Raw genomic sequence first — 27,570 nt, 5'->3', positions numbered from 1 at the left:
TGAGAAATTATTACGTGAACAAACATACTTTAGACAATTCTACGTCTTTTAAGGCCTTGTTGATGAAAATCCAACCATACATGCCCTCAAAATATTTTTTGAAAAAATGTGTTTTTATATGAAATAATAGCAAAATAATGCAGGTGACCAGGTACTTATGTTATAATACCTTATTATCCTCGGCTTAGTATATATCTAGGATTTTGATTGGTTAACGCACTTCGTTACAAAACCCATAGCCCCTGGGTGTTGCTAACCCATATCCCCGGACGTTGCTAACCATTATCCCGGGGAACTTCACGCAAGTTTTCCTTAGTTCCATGATTGCTCCTTGTGAAATATTGAATTCTGTAGATTATCCATGATGTTTGTAATTAAATATTTAATTCATTAACGATTTTGTCCTATTATGCCGATCATTTACACTCATTTCATTAAATGCATCACTTGACTGCCACATTTTCAAGGACTGGGACTACTGACCTAGCTATGCAAATGACCCACATTGACGTCACATCATCTATGACGTAACTCTCACAACATTGAGCGCCAAATTTGACTCAATCCAGTTTCTCTGTCTCCGTATTAGAAACGTCTTATATTTGACTACCTGTAGGGTTCTACCAAAGGTAGTACCCTACACCCCGTAAAAAATATGTAAAATTTCCAAATTTCAATAAAAAAAAAATAGATAATGAAAAAAACGTTGTTTTCACGTTACACTTTGTACCCGAATTTCCATAAAACTTGCCCAATTCGGACTAAGACCGGGGATAAATTCGTTATCTACGTTCATATCCGTAGATATGGATATTTTAACACCCTTCAGTACCCTGTACACCCTTCGGCTACGCCTCATGGTGTACTGGGGTACTTCAGGGTGTTAAAATATCCATATCTACGGATATGAACGTAGATAACTTATAATATCATACTAGCTTTTGCAAAAAGACTATTTATTACATCCGTGTTCTTTAATGTTTTAATCCCTTTAAACATTAATCTGTTGGTCCATTGTACTTTAGCGTGATAAACCATCGTCCTTTAGCGAACAAACAGCCATCGCACTTTAGCGTGATACACCATCGTACTTTAGCGTAGACAATCGCACTTTAGCATGACCATCGCACTATAGAGTACCATAGCACTTTAGAGTCCTACATATATTTCATTAATTGTTCGCTATGCCCTTTTCTTTGGTGGCGCTTTATATTTCAATGAAGGTAATTTGTGTATAATTGCAGGAAATTTGACTGTACTTGAAGAGTAACGGGTTATCACATCATAATTTTAACGGTGATATTGTTTAACAAAGCCCGTTAATTTATATACGGTTCATGTAGACTAATTTATTCTATGAATAAACTTATTTTCAAAGGTTATCAATTTAAATATTGTTTTATTGGAACTAACATTTATTCCGTTTTTTGACAAATTACAACATAACTAAATATATGTTGCAATATAATATACAGTTATGAAAACTCATCCTACATCTTGTTAATACTGCTTACTTATATTTTGACATTACTGAAGGGCAAGCGTGTCTCAGACTGTCTAGACGTTTCTACACTATATCGGTTTGATATGTACTAATTGATACTTTAATCTGGGAGAACATGATTTATTTATTAGTTGTAATTATTTTTGAAATAGCTTTTAGCAACTGCGAGTACTCTCATTTTTTTGTTATGTGTTATTTGTTTTTATTTTAGTCGGTCTGTCCGCGTACCGATAGCCAATTGATACTGATTTTCAAGATTTGTTTTTGTTTTACCGTTACGCCACTGTCCCGTGTTCGAGTGATAGTGAAGCAATCTCAGACATGTTTAACCCTGGCACATTCTTCATGTGCCTGTCCCAAGTCAGAAGCATGGAATTAAGTGGTTGTCGTTGGTTCATGTCTGTTATATTTGTTATTGGTAAATTGTTTTGCTATAAATAAGGCCTTTAGTTTTGGATGTCGTACGATTGCCTAAAAATGGTTACTATATTGTACCACTTCATTTGAAATCATGTTTATACATCTTATGGTCAACCATAACACTTCTCTTCATTTTTTCATTAAGGCTTTTAAATTGATATATTTTCATATTATTTATTAAACCTTAGTATTGTGAAATTTTGCAGTACCTCTCATTGTTGTTAGTGCTATTTGTTATTACATGCGTATTGTCATTTTAGTCACAGTTTGGTAATATTTATTTGTTTTTGTTTTTTGTCTTTTTTTTTTTTTTTTTTTTGTTCTCGTCATGCAAATTGTGATACTTTGCTAATTATGATTAGAATTATTTTTAAGATAAAACCTATAAAAACCAAGATGGTATGCACATTTGCATATATATATAGACACCTGTCTATTGTTTTGCCATATAAAAATATGTTGGTTGTTCTTGTCGTTTGGGTTATCATTGACGTATATCGCCTCCAACCGCACCTTGGCCCCCTCTCCGCCCCCGCCTCAAACTGTTCCTTGTCCCTCGCCGATGTAAAGGTTAGTTATAGGAATTGCGATTAGTAATACAGTACTCAAGGAATATTTTTTTTATTTTTTTCAGATTATTCATTAAACCTATGTATTGTGGTATTTTTCTAGACCTGTCCCTGTTATTGAATAGACGGTACCGTGAACACGATTATGAAATCACAACACACTCGGTAATTTAAGTTTTCCATACTTTATTTAAAGTGTCTGGGGTAAAAAGGTTATATTGTAAAGCAATGCATATACATTTAAAATGTTTTCATATAAAAACACTGGCGATTCGGATATGCACACGTAACCATGGTAACACGTAATGATGCAGCAATTAGGAACCTTAAAAACTAAACATATGTATTCTATCATATCACTTGTGCTAGCGCTGAAATTATATATGATGGGCAAAAAGTTCATTGACTTACAGTGTACTAAATAATCTCGATAAGATTTTGCGCCTTGTTTTCTTGAATTGTTCGAAAGCATGTTATATTAATCGTTATTTCATGTTTCTGGATAATGGATTTTGATTAATACTAACACAATAATAATAATATTTAGTGTATACATAAATTGGGACAAAATTTGACCGATTCTCAGTAAAGTGGAACTAAAATGAAAACTAAAAGAATGTCAATGGAAATGTATGTATATTACATACCGAGAACAGACTTCAAATAGAGCATATGTTAAACGAAATATTTCAATTATGTGATGAAGATAACAATATCAAAACTCTTGAGCATTCTTTTATTAATGTTACAATGTTAAACCATTGATAGAAACAGTTGTCAAAAACTTACAATTTTGTAATTTTAATAAATTTAATAAAGGATACTATATTCGAATCATATACAGATAGTTCTAATAATTTAATTGTTTACGCAATAATACTTATTTTAAATAAGAAAATACGTAAAAAATGAATATTCGAAAAAATCAAACAGAATAGTGCAAACGGAAAACGAATTAACATTGCTCCTGCTTCTCTCGGCTAAAAGAGTATATATACAGATCAAAAATTGAACTCCCTCTCGAACAATTATAGGAATTAAATTGTGAATGGAAAAGGGAAATGCTTCAAAGAGACAACAACCCGTCCAAAGAGCATAAAACAGTCCTGGGCCACCAATAGGTCTTCAACACAGCAAAAAAAGTTCTTCACCCGGAGACTAGCTTCAGCTGGCCCATAAACAATAATGTATATTAGTTGATCAAAACTGGACATCACACTTAACTACGAAACATATAAATGAACCAAAATTAATTAAAACAATCAAGACTTACAAAGGCCAGAGGTGCCTGTCTTGGGACAGGCGCAAAATCTCGGCGAGGTTAATAGAAGTAAGAAGATGTGGTATGAGTGCCAATGAGATAACTCTCCCTCCAAGTCACAATGTGTAAAAAGTAAACAACTATAGGTCAAAGTACGGCATACAACACGGAGCCTTGGCTCACATCGAACAACAAGCTATAAATGGCTCAAAAATACTAGTGTAAAACAATTCAAACAGGAAAACTAACGGTCTAATCTATATAAAAAATGAGAAACGAGAAACACTTATGAACCACATTCTACAAACGACAACCACCGAACAACATGTTCCTGACTTAGGACGGATGCAAACAAATGCAGCGGATTTAAACGTTTTAACAGTTGCCAACCTTCACCTTAACCTGAAATATTAGTGTAACATTAAAACATAGAAACATGTTTTGTGAGATCTCAACCCTCCCCTTTTACATCTAGCCAATTTGGAATAAACAAACATACGGCAATATGCTTATATAAATATATTTAGTGTTGTTATTATCAGCTGAAAGGTGTGTTAGATTTCATAATTAATTACCTTGATTTATTGTATCTTAGGATATACTTTGTGAAAAATTATTTAGAAATTTTTTTACAAAGAGAAAACTCCAAATATATTTTTTTTTATCTTTATCGATACTAATAGTAAAACAGTGTGCTAGTGACCTAATACTATATATACGTAGTCAAGTAATTATATTTTAGGCCAGAGCGAGAGAAGAAATACAATACATATCTTGACATTTCGGTTCAAATTACAGTTTCTCTTTTACAGAACGAAGCTTCCAAAGTCAAACTACCAAAATCTGTGGATGATACAGACTATAATCCTACAGATGACTGGTCATCAAAGAGGAAAGTCAAAACGCCAATGATATACATGTGCGCAACTATGTGGCATGAAGAACGAAATGAGATGATACAACTTCTGAAGTCTATAATTAGGTGTCAAAAAAACTTACAAAAGACACGAGGCTAACATTGTACTTCGTTACACGCATGTTTCGCCTTTATCAGATTAAAATTTGCACCCCTGTACTAAAATGAAATAGCTTTGATACGGTCTTTCTTCATTTATTTACGTATGTCTTGGTTTTCCATATTGTTCAACTTATCTTAATGTCCACTGCCTTTTTGCTTGCTGGCTTATTTCAGTTCTGTCTCGGACTATTTTCAAATGATAAAAAGTAAAATCACAAAAATACTGAACTTAGAGGAAAATAAATTCGGAAAGTCCATAATCACATGGCAAAAATCAAATAACAAAACACATCAAAAACGAATGGACAAGAACTGTCATATTCCTGACTTGGTACAGGCATTTTCAAATGTAGAAAATGGTGGATCAAACCTGGTTTTATAGCGCTAACGCTCTCACTTAAGTATTTTAATGAACAGAAAAGTTTGTTCGAAAGTAAAAGTTACCTGTTCTTTATCACACAATTTGTGCACATTTATTAATTTTCAGATTTTGTTTTTCTTTTCTAAAACAGAACAGACGAGGATCAAAGTGCAAGAAGAAACGTCACAGATCAATTTGTGGATTATGATCCAGACTATTATGAAATGCAAGGTATGCTGTTAATAATAGAAAATTATCAAATGTTTTGTTGAATTCTTACGATATCGAGTTTCACCGCATGTTCATGAAATTTTTACTTCATTTTTTCATTGTTGTAATAAAACACTAAATGCAATTAGCATATCAATATTATACAATTATTGACTTTTGATGAGGTTGGTACAATGATTTATCAACCCCAGAGATATGATATTCACCGAGGCCAACAACCGACGTTGAATGTCATATATAAAATTATGTAGACTTGTCTTCAAAAGAAGTAAAAACAAATATTCAAGGTATGATTTTCTTGTGTAGTATTAGTGTCTACTAAGAGACTTGTGGTTCTGAATTATACATTTCATAAAAAAAAATCATCAAACTTTTATCATTAAGGATAGACAACTAGAAATGTAAATAAATGTATGACCTTCGTGGTGTTCTTTGCCGTTTGGTAACTATTTTTATGTCGATTCATACATTGTAACTAACAATTTAATTACTTTTTCAGCACATGTTTTCTTTGACGATGCTTTCAAATATGACGTTGAAAAAGAGAGCTATACAGTTAATGAATATGTGCGGACATTTATCAAATGCGTCAGAGATGCAACATCGTAAGCATATAAATTCGTATTCACTTAATTCGATAAAATAATAGATACCAGGTGTAATATTTAGAACTCTATTCTATTACAAAAGAGTCATCAGTGACGCTCGATTCAAACACGGTAGAAAAGCTAAGGAAATCTATTCATGTGTGTAGAAATTCGACAGTTTTTTCGAAAAATGCAATGTTTTGTACACAGTTAATTTACAACTACAACGAATTTAATTTACAACTACAATGCATTATAACCATCAAAAATAATTCATGACGTCATATTTGAACGTTGTATTGATATCATTGATTACTAATCTCGTAATGTTTAGAGAACAATTTCTTTTCCAACCATTTCAGCTTCGACTTACATTTCAAAGCGATTCTTATTTTTTACATCACAGTTCATTTATCCAAAATATATATGTATAACAAGAATGTACATGTACTGGTGCGTTTTCCAAAACGTTTTATCTAGAAACTCAATGTTCAGTTTCGATCCAGTAGCAGAGCGTTCAATCTGTATTTTTGTCCCTAAATGTCTCCTCCCTAGGCCTGTCGCAAATTCAAGCTGTATGTTTACAATTTGAATGAGATTCAGTTAAACATTCTAACTCATAATACAAAAATAAACTGCAAACGTCATGGCAAAAAAAACCCTAGACAAACAACAGTATGCAATATACAAAGCACAACAAAGAAAGCTTATGACTGAGCAACATGAACCATACCGAAAATCGGCGATGATATCAGGTGCTCTGAAAGGGTTATCATACCTAGTTCCACATGTCGTATCGGTCGTGTTGCTCATGGAAGTATAAAACCGCTGATATATCTAATTCGAATACAAGTAACAAGATGAACTTTCACACTTTTGTTTGATACACTAGCAAATAAATTGAAGTCTGAAACGGCTATTGTGATCTTATCATCAACTGAAAAATCTGAACAAGAAAGTTTTAGTCATGCTCAGTCTTTCAGTACTGTTCAGACAAATCAGTATCATTTAATTCAGTATTGTTCAGTAGCTTTTCAAACAATTCAGTATAATGTTGAAGTTAGCAGGTAAACAACAACTATTGAATAGTCTGATCATAGGCTGACCAGATCTATATTAACTGCAAGCGTCTAGTCTAAACAGTACTGTAAGCCACCCGAGAGCATCCCGTCCTATACTCGGTAGTTTACTTTAATAACACTTAAATACAGTATGTGACTCATGTAGCAACTCTACATTTGTATTAAACTTCCTAAATTACTTGTCAGGTATGGTGTTCGGAATGTTTAATATGTATGTATTGAGCGATCCCTTGTATTCGCGTGTTATTGAGCTAATTTCGTTCTTAACGGCTTTCCATAGTTTTTATGTTTGAACGAGCGTCCTCCGACATCTATTGTTTTCATCAGTGTAAGTTCATGTGCTTTTTGTATGTGTCCAAGTTTAATAAAGTAAAGATATCTTTCCAATGTTAACAGTTTTTATTTGTTCACTGTTAAAAGTATGTAACATTATAACATCGTAAAACTATATAAATAAACAGTTGCGTTCAAGTGTACTGAATCATAAATCCTTAAATACATATTTGTGGTGTCCGACGTGGTGGGAGATGGCTTACTGTACAAAAGACGGCTAATTAAATATCATTAAACTTCATTATGTTATCCTAATTCTCACCTAAAGGTTATTATTGCTTTATTTGTTTTTCAAGTTTTGAACTTGCCGCCAGCAAAACTTTGGGCTATCTGCCATTGCTGGGTGCTCGCGCGTTTATATACTAAATTGTAATTGTCACGTGACATACTAATCCAATGGAAACTTGCCCTTTCCGGGAAGCCGGAACTAAAAATTTCAGATAATGAAAAACATATTATACATATTATCTTAAGTTGTCCGAACATTGTTCCTATACATAAAATATCAAAACAAAGCTACAGCATCGATAAAGAAGCTTGAAATAAACAATCGGACATCACTGCGCGCGCATTGATTTAGCAGACGATCTGCGTTAGTACATAATACGTAAATAACATACAACATAGTTCATTTCAACCATCTAAATATTTACGATATATTTGTGTCCGGCAGGGTATACTTATAAAATATCTTATCTGGGGTATTAAAAATACAATATTAGATCAATTGTCCAGGGGACGAATTGGTATTTAAAGATATCAAAACACATGTTTCGGTCTCCACAAAATGGCAGACGACAAAGTCTCCGTAAATAAACAATTGCTGTTGAAGTATTTTCCTATGTATATCAGGCATATCAGACGTTTAGATATGAATATTTTGTTACAAGAAATGATCCTTAATACGGGAATTACATGATATATAGCATGTAGAAGGTAAGCCATGAGTAATTACATACATTCACTGCCGTAACACTTGTACAACAAAATGTAAACAAACGAAAAATTCATTTCACTTCCAGTGTTTTACACATTAAAAATTTGATTAACTTGATAATTGTCATCATCATCTTGAACCTATATACAAACATGGAAGGAAATTTATATCATAGCTGATGAAATGCTTCATGAAATAAATGAAATAACAAGGGTGACTGGGTTATAGAAATATGGTCATTTGGTCTTCTCCCGACCGGCAGTAAAACGCTGGCCGAAGTGGGGCGTCCGTTTGGCTGTGCGGGATGTATCAAGTTCGCAGTCACGTCCGGTCAGAAGGGGGGGGGACGTTAAATCCGATGCCTCGTGTAAAGAGCGTTAAGAACCCTTGCAACAACTCTTTGAGGGGTCCGTAGGTGGCCTGTTGCAAGGCAAAATTTCTGTCCCTATCCAATATACCCTCCTTTTCCAGTGGCAGTCCAAATTTTCCCGACCAACATCCCAGATGGCCTCTATCGTATCAACCTACCTAATGTATTTATTGTGAACTTGTTCTCGTCCTGAATATGCATGAAATATTTGCCACTGGACGTTAAGCAACCAACAATCAATCAATGAAATGCTTCCCTCCTTTTTATTTGGTAAAAACTTGAATTTTGACTTGTGACCATAGTTATAAGTATAGTGGATTACTGCCACAATTGTAAAGAATCATTATAAAATATTTGTCAATCTTGCCACATATTAAGTATTTACTTATAAATTACACCGCACAATTAAAACTTATTCCTTTACCAGTAACTTACAGTACTGAACTTACTACAGTGGATAAGTGTGAAACTAAACCGAAACACTGGCAATGATTGTATTAAATATTGTTCAGTCTTTTTAGAGTTGTTCAGATCAAAATGACGGGTGCAGCTCAAAATTGGTTTATTAGTATCGCTAGTTTGAAAATCACACTTTGTAGCCAACTTAAAAAAAATGTAAAACAATGTTTCTCTTAACAGCATTGTGTACGATAAATATGTATCAATATCGGATCCTAAACAGATAGAAACCCCATATGGAGCTCAACTTATCTGGGATTTACCAGGGGGAAACAAGCTTGTTGCACATTTAAAAGATGAAAAGAAAATTCGTAAGAAGAAACGATGGAGCCAGGTATTATTTAAAAAGAGATGTTATTGAAAAAAAAGCGACACGATTTTTATGGAATTATTTTCTGAATATAAATCAATAATTATTAGTTGTAAAACATGCATCGTGTACCTTTGAAGTAAAAACCTGGTCAATCGCCATTTGTTTGCATCCCGTGTCATTATCAATGATTTGTAACAATATAGAGACCATATGTGGTCTTGATGACGTCACTGGTTCCTAGCCAAAACAAATCTCAAATTGGGAGATGTCGATCACCGTTCTGCGCAATTACATGATGTACAGTATTTCCGATAAATTCTAAACGTAAGACAATCCGGGAAGACAATGCATTTCGTCATATTATTAAGCCTTTGTGTGTGGAAAATAACAAAGAAAAGAAAATGTATTCTTCACGCTATCTGTAGTTTCTTTCTTTTTCAAATAAGAAAATAATACTGTTAGTTTCAAATTATTGATAATCCACTGAAATCAGTTTTTTTTCTCACTATTACAGTACCGTTTTAGACACCTCAAGTATACACAACGAGAGAAAAGCTAAAATAAAGCTTTCGTAAGAGATGCATGTTTGATTTTTTAAACCATACATCATCACACTTCAACTTATAAACATACTACACTTTCTTTTTTCTTCAATTTATAGGATTTTTATCATAGATATGTTACAGTTGAATAAACAGAAACATACGGCTTTTAAAACATGTCTGAATAAAATATCAATTGTTTACTTCTTCCCTACTACTATCAACATTTATTTTGTGATGTTTTTTTAGTAAATGAACTTTCAATCTAACAAGCAAATGTAAACAGTAAAACAACAAAAATACCGAACCCCATTTTCAAAACTGTTCAAAATGAAAAGTCCCTTATCAATTTCCAAAATCAAAAGCTCAAACACATCTAAGGAATGGAAAACAACTGTCATATTCTTGACTTGGTACAGACATTTCCTTATGTAGAAAATGGTGGATAAAACCTGGTTTTAAAGCTAGCTATACCTCTCACATGTATGACAGTCGCCTAAAATTAAAAGGTTACGAGGTAAAATTGTTAAAATTAGTCAAGAAAAGAATATATTATGTTGAAATAATTTTAAAAAGTCAAATTATATATATACACATATATAGTATATAACAAGTCAAAAAGAGTACAACATCACCATTAAATAACTATAAAATATACAAATATTAGATATTTCGGATAACAGATATCCTTCTTCGGTAATTGCACAATGACAAATGAATCATGTCAATTCAAATTGAGACTCTATCAAAATCTTGATAAATCAAGATTTTGATAGAGTCTCAATTTGAATTGACATGATTCATTTGTCATTGTGCAATTACCGAAGAAGGATATCTGTTATCCGAAATATCTAATATTTGTATATTTTATAGTTATTTAATGGTGATGTTGTACTCTTTTTGACTTGTTATATATTATATTTTGTAGTGTACAGAATCATATTACATGATCCATCGCCCTGTAAGATTAATCGTTGACTATTTATTCAGTCATCACATATATAGTATAACATACTCGTTATCATAGGCAAAGTAATAATTAAATTCCCAAATTTCAACCCTCTCTCTCTCTTTTGAGCATTTCATTTGTTTATTGCAATAAGCAAATTTATTACAACACTCATATTTTTATTCTGAAGTTTCTTCTTCGACTCTAATGATGAAGACCTTGACTGCTTCGAAATCTGAGGGTACTTATGAGTGAAATATTGGTGAAATATTAAAACATTTGTTTTTTTAAATGTCTTTTAAATGTTTGGTTCCAAATTACACTTTATTAATTTGTTATTTATTTTACACTTTGAAAAAGTCGGATTTCATCATCTTATGGTTTAGACATTGTACATATCTTATATTTTATTTTTATTCTAAAAGTATCAACAAAATTATATTAGGTGAGGGTTAACCTTGTCTAAATTTTGTCACTAATTATATACAAATGTATTCGGATTGCAATATTAGAATGTACAAGATATGATTCACACCCTTCTAACATTGCCTGTTTTACTATTATTTGTATTTCTTTAACAGTTTTTGTAGCAGTAGACTGAAAGTTTTGGGAGATAAAACTCACTTAAAATTGATTCAAAGTTAGAGGCAAATTTAAGCTTTTTCTCTATAATTGTATAGTCTAGAAGTATATCATTTCCTTTTCGTTTATGCATTTCTTTAAAAAAAAAGAAAGAAAGAGGGGTATAGAATAGTGCCTCTTTTGTATATATAATCGCAATATTTCGCTAGACCAACTAGCTTTATCAAGCGTGCATCTTTCCAGGTGAAATCGGATGTAGATGATAAGAAACTTTTGCAGCCCAATGTATAGGTTGCACTTGAATTAAGCTGCCTTGAAAATAGAAAATTTTCAATCTCAATGTATATGTTGCAGTTTGATTTAGCTGCCTTGAAAATACATAATTGGTAGTTGAAGTTAGCAACGTTCGAAAAACGGGATACTCTAAATCAATTATCTTCTTACTTCCTTTATTGTATACAAACACCGCAAACACAACCATTTTTCATCATGCGTTTTGTTAGTAATATTCGAGCACCTGAGATCAACCCTAGTTTTTGGTGTGGTTCGTGTTGTTTATTCTTTAGTTTTCTATGTTGTGTCATGTGTACTATTGTTTTTCTGTTTGTCTTTTTCATTTTTAGCCATGGCGTTGTCAGTTTGTTTTAGATTTATGAGTTTGACTGTCCCTTTGGTATCTTTCGTCCCTCTTTTTTTGAAAGATCGATGCATTTAAGTACATATTTTAACAATTACTTGAAATTTATACTGCTATCAATGTTTTTGATGAAGTTATGTATGATTAAATAGTTTGGTTCATGTCATATCTCTTTAAAGGACAGCTTTAAATGTAAATTATTTAAACACATAAAAGCTTTAAACAACATGATATGATATTAAGTTGATATGAAAGTTAAAAGACTGTATGTTAAATAGATAAAGTACTTGCAATGAAAAGTAAACCTGATGGCGGAAGCAGCATCTGAATTGATCGACTATTGTTTTGTGCGGTTCGTGATGCTCAGACTTTAGATTTCGGACAACTGTTTTGTAAACTGCTTTATGAGTGTTCTTGTCTTGTGTGTATCATTGCCTCTTTATGCGGGACGGATTCAAAACTGATTAACTTGTATCTTCAATTATATTATTAGGTCATGTACATGTACTACTTCCTTGGTTACAAACTATCATTACTAAAACAAGACGACGAGGAAAAGAAAATTATCGCCCAGAATACATTCATCCTTGCACTTGACGGAGATGTTGATTTTCAGCCGCGTGCTGTACATCTATTAATAGACCGAATGAAGAAAAATTTGAAAGTTGGTGCGGCATGTGGACGAATCCATCCAATTGGCAATGGTAATAAAAGATTCGCGAGTTTGGTGTATTTTGAAATGATAGAAATGTATTTGGAAATTCACTTCTGTTTTTGCTGGTGTGCATGAAGAGTTTCTGTAATTTCTTTTTAGTTTTTTCATTCATCAGAATGAAAATAATAAATAATGAATAGCAATCATTTTTTGTTCGGTATGTAGAATGTTTAGAAACCATATTCAGCGTTAGAGCAACTAACATGTCATACATTTGGTGTTCAAAATCGTATCCTCCCATTCCACTTGACATTCTTGATGATATGAAGTAGAATTATTCTTTATTACTTTTCATACCGCTGTGTCTTTTTCTTTTTTCTTTATTTGAATGTCTTACACAGCTACTTTTGCATAGGTACTATTTCTGTACTAAAAATGTGTAGTACTGGAAATCTACTTTTAATATTCAGTACTATTTTGTTACTCTAAAATTATTGTAATATTTAGGCACCTGTATTTTACAGTACTTTATTTGTACTTGAAATTTAGGTACTACAGATTTTTGGTTACCACCGTTACATTTTCAGCATTTTGAAAGTTTTTTCTATTTCAAATCTCTCAAAGTTATGATTTTCAAACATGGACTATTGTATTATTTCTGTACCAAAATATTTAGTACAAATCAAGTACTGTAAAATACAAGTACCTAAATATTACAATAGTTTTAAAGTAAAGAAACAGTACTAAATATTAAAAGTAAATTTCCAGTACTGCATTTTTTTTAGTACAGAAATAGTACCTATGCAAAAGTAGCTGTGTACGATAATTTGTAATACGAATTGTCTTACTGTTTTTGATTATTTAGTTATAATTACATATTATATATGATGTATTAAAAAGGTCCAATGGTTTGGTATCAAAAATTTGAGTATGCTATAAGCCACTGGTTACAAAAAGCTGCAGAAAATATGGTTGGATGTGTGTTATGTAGTCCTGGATGTTTCAGTCTGTTCCGTGGCTCTGCTCTTATGGACGAAAATGTGATGGCAAAGTATACAGCAGTTCCTACCAAAGCATATCAGCATGTTCAGTATGATCAAGGTATAAGACATAGTTACATATGTATGCCATTATAACAATTAAATGTACAAAACTATTTTACCAAATAAACTAATAATATATATTATGTTAACAATTATGCACTTCGTCTACAAAAACTCATCAGTGACGATCGAATCAAAAAGTAAAAAAAAGGCAAAATAAAGTAAGAAGTTGAAGATCATTGAGAACCAATACTTTCGAAAAAAAACCATTGTTACAGCTAGTATATCCTTATCCTAGTTTATGAAGGGTTGTAGAAGAATGAAAAAGCAAATACCGCAACTTACCTGGCCTGTGTAATCACCAGTTTTGAGCCCGATTGAAAATGTATGGCTTCTGATTAAGTATAAGATAAACAAAAATAGACTTCATCTAGTTCATAACGTTCAAGACATGAAGTCTGAATTATTGCGTGCCTGGTTAGAAGTGCCATTATTTTATATTCAGAGACTTTATTCAAGCCTTCCACGTCGCTGCAGACAAGTTCTAGTTCAGAAGGGTGGCATAACAAAATATAAAAAAATATTAGTTTTTATTCAAAGTTCATATAACAGTTTTGTTCATTATGGCGTCCATTAAAAAAGTTGACTCATTTATGGCACTATGCTGTACTGTTGTTTACCTCAATTGTCGCACAATGAATATCTTTGTCTACCATAGAAATGATTACTACACTAAGAGTCCAATTAAGAAATAGACAAGAAAGAGTGTATAAAATGAATATATAAAAAGAAGATGTGGTATGATTGCCAATGAGACAACTTTCCACAAAAGACCAAAATGACACAGACATTAACAACTATAGGTCACCGTACGGCCTTCAACAATGAGCAAAGCCCATACCGCATAGTCAGCTATAATAGGCCCAGACTTGCTGTAACAATAAGAAAAATAACACCGTATTTTTTTAAACGGGAAGTGCATTCTTAGAAATACTCAGTGTAAGAATGTTGTAGATATAGGCGTACATTTTGGATTGTATGTGTTCTCAAACTGTACCTTTCATATCCTTAAATTGTTGTGCTACCCCAAACAGTATAACAACGCAAATAGCTCATCATTTTTATTTAATGACTAGGCGAAGACAGATGGTTATGCACACTTCTTTTGAAACAAGGATATAAAGTAGAATACGTGGCTGCATCTGACGCTTTAACCTTTGCACCAGAGGGATTTGATGTGTTTTATAACCAACGCCGTCGCTGGTCTCCTTCAACGATGGCAAACATTATTGATTTGATATTTGACTGGAAGAAAGTGGTTACAAAAAATGATGACATATCAATTATATGTGTAGCATATCAGACATTTCTGCTGATAACGTCACTTCTTACACCTGGAACTATTCTTTTGATGATGCTAGGTAATACTTTTCTTTTATTCAAATTAACGATCTCACTTTAATTCGAATGAAAAGTGGCTGGAGCATTGTCCTCATTATAGCGGCTGGTAAATGAATAACGCATTTTTAAAGTCAATAATTCGCTTGATTTGTAATTCAACGTTTTCCCGATTTTCAAATAAAGTGGAGCTTACTGTTTTGTTACATGTTAGAACACTTTTGTTGTGGGGAATTTCATTGACAAAACGATGTATTAAACAAAAAACGCGTTCAAAATCATCGACATTTTTGTTCTATCTGATATCTATGTTTCATTATAAAGATTAAAAATTTTATCAGGTGCAATGTACACAGCCTTTCCAACAATACAGCCTTGGACAGCATTTGTTGTAAATCTTATTCCTGTCGCCATTATGGTTTTTCTTTGTTTTAGTTCGAAGAAACAAACGCAGGTAAGAGCTTCAAAGTAATGTGTTTAATTAAAACATGTCATCATTGTTTTACTATATCTGTAGACATTCTAATCAACCTGGAATTTAACATTGATAGTTTATACAGAGAATTTTGTTATGTTAGTTAATTTTATGTGATTTATAAGATATAAAATAAGTCGATTACATTTTGATTGTAGTCACATGTTAATGTAACTTAATTTGTCAAACCCAATTTACATAAAACATTGATGAAGATACTAAGATTGATCAAGCTTTTAATATAATGACGAAAGACGAGTAATTTTGGATCATTTTGACCGATTTAAAGCTGTATTTTTTATATCAATTGTGTATTAAGTATTTAATGTTGTAGTTGGCATATGCAGCCATCGTATCAATACTATACGCTCTGGTCATGATGATCGTGATTGTAGGACTGATTAAGGAAGCTGTAGTAGCTCAATGGTGTTCCGTGACTACAATTTTCCTTTTGTTTGTTGCTTCTGCATTTGTTCTGTCAGCCATGCTACATCCACAGGTATAGTATATTAAATCTAAAAAGTATTATACATTATGTCTTTGAATCTCTTATTTTCGTATGTCAAGGTTATCAATTCTATCAAATAAAATATTCTTGAAGTTCGTACGGCATGAATCTATATAATAGTATTAATTAATGGGTGCTTGCATAATGTCCCTGTTATGTGTCAAAGGTCGGTAATATGGTTGGGGATGTTTATCTGCAGTTGCACGAGGCAACGCCGAGAAATAATTGAAATCCATTAATATCATCATAGCAAACTAGAATTAATGTGCAAAATTAAACTTAAAGACTTATTGAAAAACAAGGAAAACTTAACTTCATGTTAAAGGCCATAACATAAATGTATTTTTCAACTGATTTTTATAGTTCGTTCTTATGTTGTACTGTTACACCACTATCCCAGTTTGGGAGAGAGTTGGGATCCCGCTAACATGTTTAATCCCGCCACATTCTGTATGTATGTTCTTGTCCTAAGTCAGGAGCGTGCAATTCAGTGATTGTCGTTTGTTGCTGTAAAATATTTGTTTTTCGTTCATTTTTTTGTACCTAAATTATGCCGTTAGTTTTCTCGATTGAATCGTTTTGCATTTGTGATTTCGGGGCCTTTAAGTACAGCTCTTTATAAGAACCAGGCAGAGTGCCATATACATGTGATATATGAGGGGTTCCAGATTTTATCTATAATTGGACTAATAGAAGCAATAAATGAATACTGCTCAAAAAATAATTTTGAGTGTGAAAATATGAGTGGTTGCCATGGTAACGGACACACTATTTTTGGGTTGTTAAGCATTGTAAAATCATTCAAAAATCAGCTAAATCACCACATTTTAGAGCCTGATTATGAATAGAATCATGCATTTTTCATTAATGTTCATATGTAACATTTATACAACTTGGTTTAAGCTTCATTTTAGTGAAGATTGCATGTCAACCAAGTTTGTATATTTTTTGAAAAATTTTGCGAAAAAATGTATATTTTCAACAATTCTGAAATTGGGATTTTTTCGAAATTGTCAAATTTTCTCAGGTGTTTTTTAAAAAGGTGCAAATGTGTACAGAATAGTTAGCACTGTAGTAATGAAGTTTTGATACTACTTTACCAAATTAAATAGAAAAATGCATGGGATTTGTTTTAGTTTTATCACCATAGCAACCGATTTTTTTCCTTGAAAACAGAGTTTTTATTTGCAGAATATTGCAGTTTTAGAGCTTAAATGTCCTGAATAGTTTTATAACCAATAAGAAAATACATAAAAGCCAACTCAAACTTTAAATTACTATCGTCAAGTGTTGTTGACTTCAATTGTTACCACGGAAACACATATTATCCATAGCAACATCCACTTAAAAACTGCAAAAATAGAAATTTATGTAAATAAATACATAAATAGAGGGTGTTTATTTTCAAATTGGAATATGGCTTCATTCTTTGCTTCACTCACAGTCTTGTCTGGATTTTCTTTCTTCAGATTGTTCAATAAATGTAATATATAATGTAACATTGGGGTTGGAAAGGGGGGAAGGGGTTAGGGGGTATGTTGATTTTTTTAAATGTTGCATACAAGTAGATACTTAAAAAGATAATTGCATTTGGTCGGACTTTGTTCCGAGTTCATCATCTGATTATCAATTTTTGGAAGTTAGCAGATGATGAACTCCATGGGTTTACAATTACTGGGCCAACCTGGCTTATAGCAAGGCAAGATAGATATGGCCCTAACAATTGTAAGAAAATTCTTAATTTCTTATGGCACACACCCGTCTAAGATTTTATTCCAGCATAAATCACAAAATTGACCTGTAACATAATATTAACAAACCAATAATAGAATCATTTGGTCAAAGCATTTCTAAACTGAAACTTAAGTGTAATGGACGGACGGATAGACGGACAGGCAAATTGAACACATTTTAAGTTGGTGGTGACTTAATAAAAAATAATAATAGTCAATTGTTGATCGCTAATATCAGAAGTCCAGTATAATGGAATCCTCTTTAAATATACATGTAGCTATTAACATATCATTAATAACTCCTTTGTTGTACTAATATCCCGCAATTAAAATTCAGGATCTCCGAAATAGACAAATAGAATACATCTGCTAAGTTGGAATTGTGCTAATCCCGGTAAAATAATTATGCTATTACTGGCAAGATAATCAAATCAAAATTATCAAGCAAAATAATTGTATCAATTATGAATTATTCCTTACTATGCGTCGTTCTACATATATCTCATAAGTTCAAGATTCCAATAACATTAAATCTTGTTTTGTGTGTGTGTGTGTTTGTGTGTGTGTGTCAAAAGGAAGGTTGGGATTGATTTTCGGAGTGTTGGTCACAACAGTTTAGGAATTAGGGGCCAAAAAGGGCCCAAATGAGCATTTTCTTGGTTTTCGCACTATAACTTTAGTTTAAGTAAATAGAAATCTATGAAATTTTTACACAAGGTTTAATTTGTGACCACAAAAGAAAAGTTGGGATTGATTTTGAGAGTTTAGGTCCTAACAGTTCAGGAATTATGGGCCAAAAAGGGGCCCAAATAAGAATTTTTCTTTGTTTTCGCACCATAACTTTAGTATAGGTAAATAGAAATCTATGAAATTTAAACACAAGGTTTATGACCACAAAAGGAAGGTTGGGATTGATTTAGGGAGTTTTGGTTTATACAGTTTAGGAATTAGGGGCCAAAAAAGGGCCCAAATAAGCATTATTCTTGGTTTTCACACAATAACATTAGTATAAGTAAATAGAAATCAATGAAACTTAAACACAAGGTTCATGACCACAAAAGGAAGGTTGGGATTGATTTTTGGAGTTGAGGTCCTAACAGTTTAGGAACAAGGTGCCAAAGAGTGGCCTAAATAAGCATTTTTCTTGGTTTTCGCACCCTAACTTCATTATAAGTAAATAGAAATCTATGAAATTTAAACACAAGGTTTATGACCATAAAAGGAAGGTTGGGATTGATTTTGGGAGTTTTGGTCCCAACAGTTTAGGAATAAGGGGTCCAAAGGGTCCAAAATTAAACTTTGTTTGATTTCATCAAACATTCAATAATTGGGGTTCTTTGATATGCCGAATCTAACTGTGTATGTAGATTCTCAATTTTTGGTCCCGTTTTCAAATTGATCTACATTAAGGTCCAAAGGGTCCAAAATTAAACTAAGTTTGATTTTAACAAAAATTGAATCCTTAGGGTTCTTTGGTAATTATGCTGAATCTAAACATGTACTTAGATTTTTCATTATGGGCCCAGTTTTCAAGTTTGTCCAAATTGTGGTCCAAAATTTAACTTTGTTTGAAATCAACAAAAATTGAATCCTTGTGGTTCTTTGATATGCTGGATCTAAACATGTACTTAGATTTTTGATTATAGGCCCAGTTTTCAAGTTGGTCCAAATTGGGGTTCAAAATTAAACTTTGTTTGATTTCAACAAAATTGTATATTTGGGGTTCTTTGATATATGCTTAATCTAACCATGTATTTAGATTTTTGATGTTTGGGACCGGTTATCAGATTGGTCCACATTGAGGTCTAAAGGGTCCAAAATTGAACTTTATTTGATTTCATAAAAAAATGAATTCTTGGGGTTCTTTGATATGCTGAATCTAACCATGTATTTTGATTTTGGATATTGGACCATAATAGGTAATGTCCAATTTAAAATTTAAAGCTTTTAAGTTTAAGTTCTTAGACCACATTCAGTATGTGTTAGAAACCTTTGTTGTGTCAACTATTTAATCACAATTCAAATTTAAAGCTGTATCAATCTTGAATGTTGTGTCCATTCTTGCCCCAATGTTCAGGGTTTGAACTCTGCGGTCGTATAAAGCTGCTTCCTGTGGAGCATCTTGTTTTAGGTTCAAATTTCAAAAAAAATATTTTGCTATTCTCAACGTTTTTTAACCTTTACATGAATTACGTCCCTATTTTCTGTATCTGTCTCTGTAACTAACCTTTATAAAAGACTGCATTAATCCCGAGATTTGGAATGAAACCACTAAGCTGAGAATATTTGCATAAATACAAGATTAATAACAGTAATAATTTGAAGACAAATTCCACACATGGTCTTATTTAATTAAATGCAACACTAAAAACAGCGCAGTACATACCAATGTTATTTTTCTTTGTAATTATCAATGTTTTCTAGTCCCAACAAGTTGTAATCATTCATGAATACAAGACTTTATTGTCCCATGTGTAAAAAAAAAGAATAAATTTCCGATGTCCCACTCGTTGTGCACACATTTGATCGATTCAAGGTACAATGACAAAAACTAAAATAAACACTTTTATGGCCGCGCCGCAATTTGGGAGGGGGAGGGGGCGTTGTAGTAGGTTTAATCCATGTCCGTCAGTACATTAGTCGTCACAAAATTGGTTTCTATTTTGCAATTATAGTTTGCCTCAATCAAATCTTGAAACATGTATACACAATGCTTTAAGAGGGTTAACTATAAAGAAATTTCTAAAAGTGACCATTTGATCTTAAGATGTGGTATAATTGTTAATAAGACAACTCTCTACAAGATACCAATGATCATAAGATAGTATCCAGAAGTAAATTTTGTAAAAATAAAATTCTATTTTTTCCGTATTTTACTGATAAATGGACTTATTTTTTTTTTGCGGGGAAACATTACATTTACTCTGTGGTTAAAGTTTTTAGAATTTTAATAACTTTCTTAAACTACCCTTGGCATGCTGGATTTTTACCAAACTTGGACAGAAGCTTATTTATGATCATAGGATAGTATCAAGAAGTAAATTTTGTAAAATCCATTTTTTCCGTATTTTACTTTTAAATGGACTTAGATTTTCTTCCAGTTAACATGACATACAGTCTGCAGTAAACGTTTTAAAAACATTTATTAGATTCATAAACTATCCTGGATTTTTACCAAACTTGGACAGAAGCTTCTTACAATCAAAAGATAGTATCAAGAGGAATATTTTTACCGATTTTTTTCCTCATTTTTGTTGAGCCTGCGATTTACAGCAAAAGTAGGCGAGACACTGGGTTCCGCAGAACCCTTACAAATTTATTCTTAAGGCATTCAAATGAATAAAACTTGAGGTTTCCCAAAATCTGACAAAAATCCCAAAACATGACAACTACAATGTACCTTAACTTAGCTCTGAAGCTAAAACCAAGTTATATCGATGTTATATAAGAAATTTCTGGGAGAAAAAAATGATTCTATTTATAATCAGGCTCGCCGACCAAACGTTATCTTTTCAAAAAAATCTTTAAAAAAAAAATGAACCTACCCCCCTTTTTTTTACCTTCTAACCCCAATATTACATTATATATTTCATTTATTGAACAAGCTGAAGGGAAAAAAACAGACAAGACTGTGAGTGAAGCAAAGCATGCAGTCATGTTCCAATTTGAAAATAAACACCCTCTATTTATGTATTTTTTTACATAAATTTCTATTTATGCAGTTTCAGAGTGGATGTTGCTATGGTTAATATGTGTTTCTGTGGTAACAATTGAGGTCGACAACACTTGATATCGGTTATGAAAAAATCCAAGACATTTAAGCTATTAAACTGCAATATTCTGCAAATAAAACTCCGTTTCCAAGGAAAAAATCGGTTGCTATGGTGATAAAACTGAAGAAAATCCCACGCATTTTTCAATTCAATTTGGTAATGTAGTATCCAAACTTCATAACTACTGTGCTAACTATTCTCTACACATTTGCACTTTTTTGAAAAACACCAGAGAAAATTTGTTAATTTCGAAAAAATCCCAATATCAGAATTGTTGAAAATATGCATTTTTTCGCAAAATTTTTAAAAAAATTACAAATTTGGTTGACATGCAATCTTCACTAAAATGAAGCTTAAACCAAGTTCTATCAATGTTAGATTTGAACATTAATGAAAAATGCATGATTCTATTCATAAGCAGGCTCTGAATTGTGGTGATTTAGCTGTTTTTTGAAAGATTTTACCAAGCTTAACGACCAAAAAATAGAGTGTCCGTTACCATGGCAACCACTCATATTTTCCCACTTAAATTTTTTTTTGAGCAATATTCATTTACTGCTTCTACTAGGCCAATTATTGATAAAATCTGAAACCATCATGTATTGCACTCTGCCTGGTTCTTACAAACAGCTGTACTTAATAGCTGACTGTGCGGTGTGGGCTTTGCTCATTGTTGAAGGCCGTAGGTGATCTATAGCTGTTAATTTCTGTGTCATTTGGTTTCTTGTGGATAGTTGTCTCATGGCAATTATACCATATCTTCTTTTTTTTATTAACATTATTTAATAATTTTATTGGATACTAATAGGACATTCAAGTTTTCTAATATCTGTTACTCGAACACATACAGGTAGAAATAGTAAATGTTGTATTTGCAAAAGATTTTGAACTAAGTCTATAATAATATGAAAGGAACCTGCACCAAGTAACTGCTTCTTATATAACATTTTAATTTCATCAGCGTCAGGGGGATCTTTTCGGTTTTTCTTATTTCATTTCCCCTGACTTTTCAACTCTTTTGTTTTTGCTTCAAGTACTATCCTCAAGTGATTAAATGGTTCATCATTTTTTTTTATATCACATACAATTCTATCGTCCTTTAGTAATATATATTTACTGTTATTGACTCCTGTCAGTGTATCTGGATCATTACTTTTTTTTTCATTTTGTCTCCTGGTGCCTAACAAAATTAAAACATCAATTTCAATGCCTGTTGATAATTAGTAAAATTTGCAGCCTATAGCTATGAATCAAAAAAGCAAAATTTTGAGACATATGCATGCACTTTTCCAGTCCTGTACAAATGTATAGTACCTATGACAAATATCTTACTTAAACTTGTAGCGATTGATGGTTGAAGGAGTTCTTTTCATTGAATGGGTTTTATTATGACATCATGCATATGCATATAGTAGAAAAAAAACCCTGCTCTTAGACTTGTTACATCTGTTTTGATAATTTTCTTTTTTTTTTTAAATAAAATGTACAAGTAATTCCCACAACGTTCTGGCCTTGACAACAATTTTAACTTAATCCACCAGCTCGCACACCCCCCAAAAAAGCAAAACATGTTTACAAAAAGTAAAGAAATTTGTCAATTCACAAATATCATACATAGAGTAGATGGAATCTGGCAAGTAAGCCGTCCAATTCATCCAAATTAATGTCTTCTACCATTTGACTTGCAACATTCGACAAACATTTTTAAGTCACATTCAGTTTTGTTATAAGTGATTTTATTCCTGTTTCTTTCATAGTTATAGTTTCAAATCTCTAGTTTCCTGAATTATGTTCGTAATCTTTATTAATACGAGTATATATATCCAGTTCTTGCAATTCAACTCTAAAATTATCTTTACCTCCGGATCCATTACCGGCAATCAAATTCAATAAAAGTAACAATTCTTCCCTTTCCACCAAACGTTCATACAGTATGATGTCGTCCACAAGTACTTTAGTCATATCTTCTCCACTTTTGGCCATTTTATCCAATTTGCGTTGGGTAATTGTTGGCAGATCCTGCAGACCACCGCCTGCCATTCTGTTCTGTTGTAGAAAATCCTTAGCAATGATGTCATTATTGTATTGATATCAGATTGTTTACAATTCAAACTTTAGTTTATATCATAAATATAGATTTTCTTAAAATCACCTATAGCCTTTTGCTGAAATCTGGGAAGTTGATTTTCTGTACACGATGCTTATTTATTTCCAGTGAAGTGATTTCTCCCGAAATGGTCACCCATCTGGAATTTTATCTGGAATTTTGGGTAGTTTCGTAATGACTGGTTTAAACCATAATTTCCCCGTAATGATGCCGTGTTGGCCGTAATAGGCACTGATTCGATTAAAGTTAAAAATGGGCATTCAAGCATCCATTACATTAGGTAGTTAAGAAGTGATTATGATATTCATCTACACCTTCACACATGTTGTTATTTATGCAAAAAAGAACTCTTGTTTCTAAACTGAAAGATTGCAAAAGACATCTGTCGACATAAACACACAAGAAAATATGAAGCATATAATTAAAAAACAATTTCGAAAAGCTTGGTTGATGAATTGTTCTTAAAAATTATGAACACTTCTAGGTCATTGCTGAAAATGTATTATACCTCAACTCTTTGCTTTCTATCAATGGCTTATTTTTATTGATGCGCGGAGTCTTTTTGTTTTACAGTATGTTAGACGTTATTTATTTTAACTTAATAGTGATTTTCCAATTAAAAGATATGCTTGATTCCAACTATGACTTGGGCTTTTGACTTTTAACTATTTAAACATTTATAATATAATACATTCATATAACAAGCTAATATCCGTTTAATTTTTTCAGGAAATAGGCTGTATTTTTCATGGCTTTATCTATTTCCTGGCAATTCCATCAATGTCGATGCTGTTAATGATATACGCTTTGGGAAACATAAATGACATATCTTGGGGTACCAGAGATTCTTGTCCCGTTGATGGTCATTCGGTCAATTCTAAAAATTCTAAACAGGATGGTATACTGAGCTGGTTTGTTAGTTCAAAAGGCACAGATAACCCATTTTTAATTGGAACAATGTTCAGGTATGCACAGAAAATTTTCAAAACCCCGTCACTTGGTATATTAAAATGTAACGAAAATTTCCGAATGACAGTTTATGTATTTTCTTTCTGAATCTAAAAGAAGCGTCAGTGTTGTATAGTATTATATCCATATTTTGTAATGTCAAAGTTGTACGATTTTGATACAACGGCGAATTATATTAGTATAGGTAAAATTCAAATTTATTAAATGTTTGCACTTAAACTGAAAATTACTTTACTTGGGGTATATTATCTGTATACTATTGAAGGAAAACGTATAGATGTCGAAGTGAAGAACAAGTTGGAAAAAAGGAATTGTGTAAAGGAGAGGTGAAAGGTACCAATGGGACTTTAAAACTCATAGGTCAAAAGTAAATTGACAATACCATGGCAAAAAATGAAAAAGACAAACAACAGTATACAGACACAACATAGAAAACTAAAGTTTGAGCAACACTAACCCTACCAAAAACTGGAGTGACTTCAGGTGCTCCTGAAGGGTAGACAGATTGTTCTCCACATGTGACACTCGTTGTGTTGCTCATGTAAGTACAAACCCGGTGATAAGTATAAATCAGAAAGTCTCTTTCGAGGAAAAGGGGACGGGATTGTGATTGGAATCTATTTGTCGTCATTTGTGAAACAGATATTCCATAACGGCCATTATACTAGTAATGGCGGCCGTTAAATTTTTCGTAGAGATGAATTCAACTTCACAACTCAGAACTCAGAACTCTTGGTTCGGCTGATTCCTTGTAAACAACAATCGTCTATCAAGGAAATCATGATAGGAAATACAAGCACTGAAATGCTTATCAACTGGGAGCTATATACTCAATATGTAGGATTGTTGCTTCGTAGAAATGAAAGCTCACAATTGGGAAGCTGAAATCATGTATCCGCCCTAAAACAAGATACATTGTTGATTGATGATAAAACTGATGTTAATAATTTAGAGTGAGTGTTCATGGAGAACTTGAAAAACACAGCAATATAAAATCTGTGTAAGGAAACTAATGCATTTTAAGTACCCAATACAGAGAAAGAAGATCTAGTTTTTCATATTTGATAGAAATTCCAAAGAAACATAGAATAGGCTTATAATTATTCAGGACTTCCTGAGTAAGTGTCGTTGGGGTAAATGTTTAGTTTCCAATAGATTTTCAATACCTAATCCCTTTATCAAGCAGTCAGTTTCCAGCTCGCAAGAAAACAAAACGTAGCAAGCAACAAAACATACCGAACTCCAAGGAAAATTTAAAACGGAAAGTCCCTTAACAATTGGCAAAATCAAAAGCTCACACATCAAACGAATGGAAAACACATATCATATTCCTGACTTGGTACAGGCATTTTTTTATGTAGAAAATAGAAGATTTTACCTGGTTTTAAAGCTAGCTTAACCTCTCACTTGTAAGAAAATCGCATAAAGTTCCATTATATTGACAACAATGTCAGAACAAAACAAACAGACATAAAAAGAAAAAAAGGTAAAAATGTCAAAAATAGGGTACAGCAGTCAACGTTGTGTTATAATATAAATCACTATAAAAACAAACAATTATGTCAACAAGGAAAAACAAAATGGCATATAGACAAAGCACTTATGCAAAAGTGAAACAAAAGAATACAAAAAATGACACCAGCTCAACAACACAATAGCGGGATGTACAAGTACCGAGCCACGTCTTAAGGATATTACCAAAAATGGACTAAGAAGTACTTATATAAACGTTAATAATTTAGAAAGACAAATAAAATAACACTATAACACATTGTAAAGATGATAAACAATGTCAGTACCTAGAATTTGTATATCAAGACCATCATGTATTATTTGTGAAGTTGATATTGAATATTTATCAACAAAGTTTAGGTATCTTCCAATGAGGTTTTAAAACAAAAGGATGAAACGTTCTTTGACATAAATCTGGTTCATCAATTTTTTGCTCAGACACTGGTGACAAAAATAAAGTATAATATTTTCTGCATTCAAATTCATCCTCGAAAAACCTTTTATCTCCGGCTTAAACCATTGTGGTGACGTCAGCCTATTCATTTACCGTGGATTCTTTTTCTAGAATCAACGCTTCCTAAATCCGTCGCTGAAATGGACTCACCAGATTATATTCTATTGTTTCCTTTGTGTTCCTAATATCATTAAGTTTGAATTGACTAATTTCCTGATTTCAGTTCACTAATGATATTATTTTTAAAAACTTAAGCCTCGGTCACACCTTACCGGATAGCTCGAACGGACGCCTAACGGATAACTTATTTTCAATCCGTTGATGTCCGTTAGACGTCCGTTTTTATCCGTTAGGCGTCCGTCCATATCCGTTGCATGTCCGTTAAGCGTCCGTTTTATCCGTTGACGTCCGTTCTGTCCGGTGGAAAATTTTGAGCATGTTCAAAACTTTGAACGGACGTCCAACGGATAAAATGTCCGTTGAAAGTCCGTTAGGCGTCCGTTAGGCGTCCGTTTTGTACGGTACTCGTCCGTTTTGTATCCGTTACGTGTCCGTTATGCATCCGTTGGAGATCCGGTAGACCAATTCACCAACGGACGTCTACCGAACGCCTAACGGACGCCTAACGGATAAAACGGATGTGAAACGGACATTAACGGAAGGATAACGGATAAAACGGATGCCTACCAGATGTAAAACGGACAAATGCCTATTGAAATTTCGCGTCAGAAATGCCAATAATTGGTATGCTAGATTTTCGTAAGTGTCATGAATATTTATTATTCGTG

General features: G+C 32.6%; 1 protein-coding gene across 1 annotated transcript in view; it reads left to right on the top strand.

Annotated features, from left to right (window-relative positions):
• LOC139484042 (chitin synthase chs-2-like) overlaps window positions 1-25,187 on the top strand; it is a 42,772-nt gene extending 17,585 nt beyond the window's left edge. The window contains exons 2-13 of the mRNA XM_071267764.1: window positions 2,559-2,658; window positions 4,567-4,736; window positions 5,285-5,364; window positions 5,864-5,969; window positions 9,313-9,466; window positions 12,649-12,859; window positions 13,711-13,911; window positions 14,990-15,274; window positions 15,593-15,705; window positions 16,061-16,225; window positions 24,577-24,812; window positions 25,082-25,187. Coding sequence (XP_071123865.1) covers window positions 2,559-2,658; window positions 4,567-4,736; window positions 5,285-5,364; window positions 5,864-5,969; window positions 9,313-9,466; window positions 12,649-12,859; window positions 13,711-13,911; window positions 14,990-15,274; window positions 15,593-15,705; window positions 16,061-16,225; window positions 24,577-24,812; window positions 25,082-25,187 — 1,927 coding nt within the window. The remainder of the gene's footprint in view (window positions 1-2,558; window positions 2,659-4,566; window positions 4,737-5,284; window positions 5,365-5,863; window positions 5,970-9,312; window positions 9,467-12,648; window positions 12,860-13,710; window positions 13,912-14,989; window positions 15,275-15,592; window positions 15,706-16,060; window positions 16,226-24,576; window positions 24,813-25,081) is intronic.
• Window positions 25,188-27,570: the final 2,383 nt, after the last annotated feature.

Source organism: Mytilus edulis, chromosome 8, assembly GCF_963676685.1.
Source record: "Mytilus edulis chromosome 8, xbMytEdul2.2, whole genome shotgun sequence".
In the NCBI taxonomy this organism is placed as follows: Eukaryota; Metazoa; Mollusca; class Bivalvia; order Mytilida; family Mytilidae; genus Mytilus; species Mytilus edulis.
This window is presented reverse-complemented; position numbering and strand designations above follow the sequence as displayed.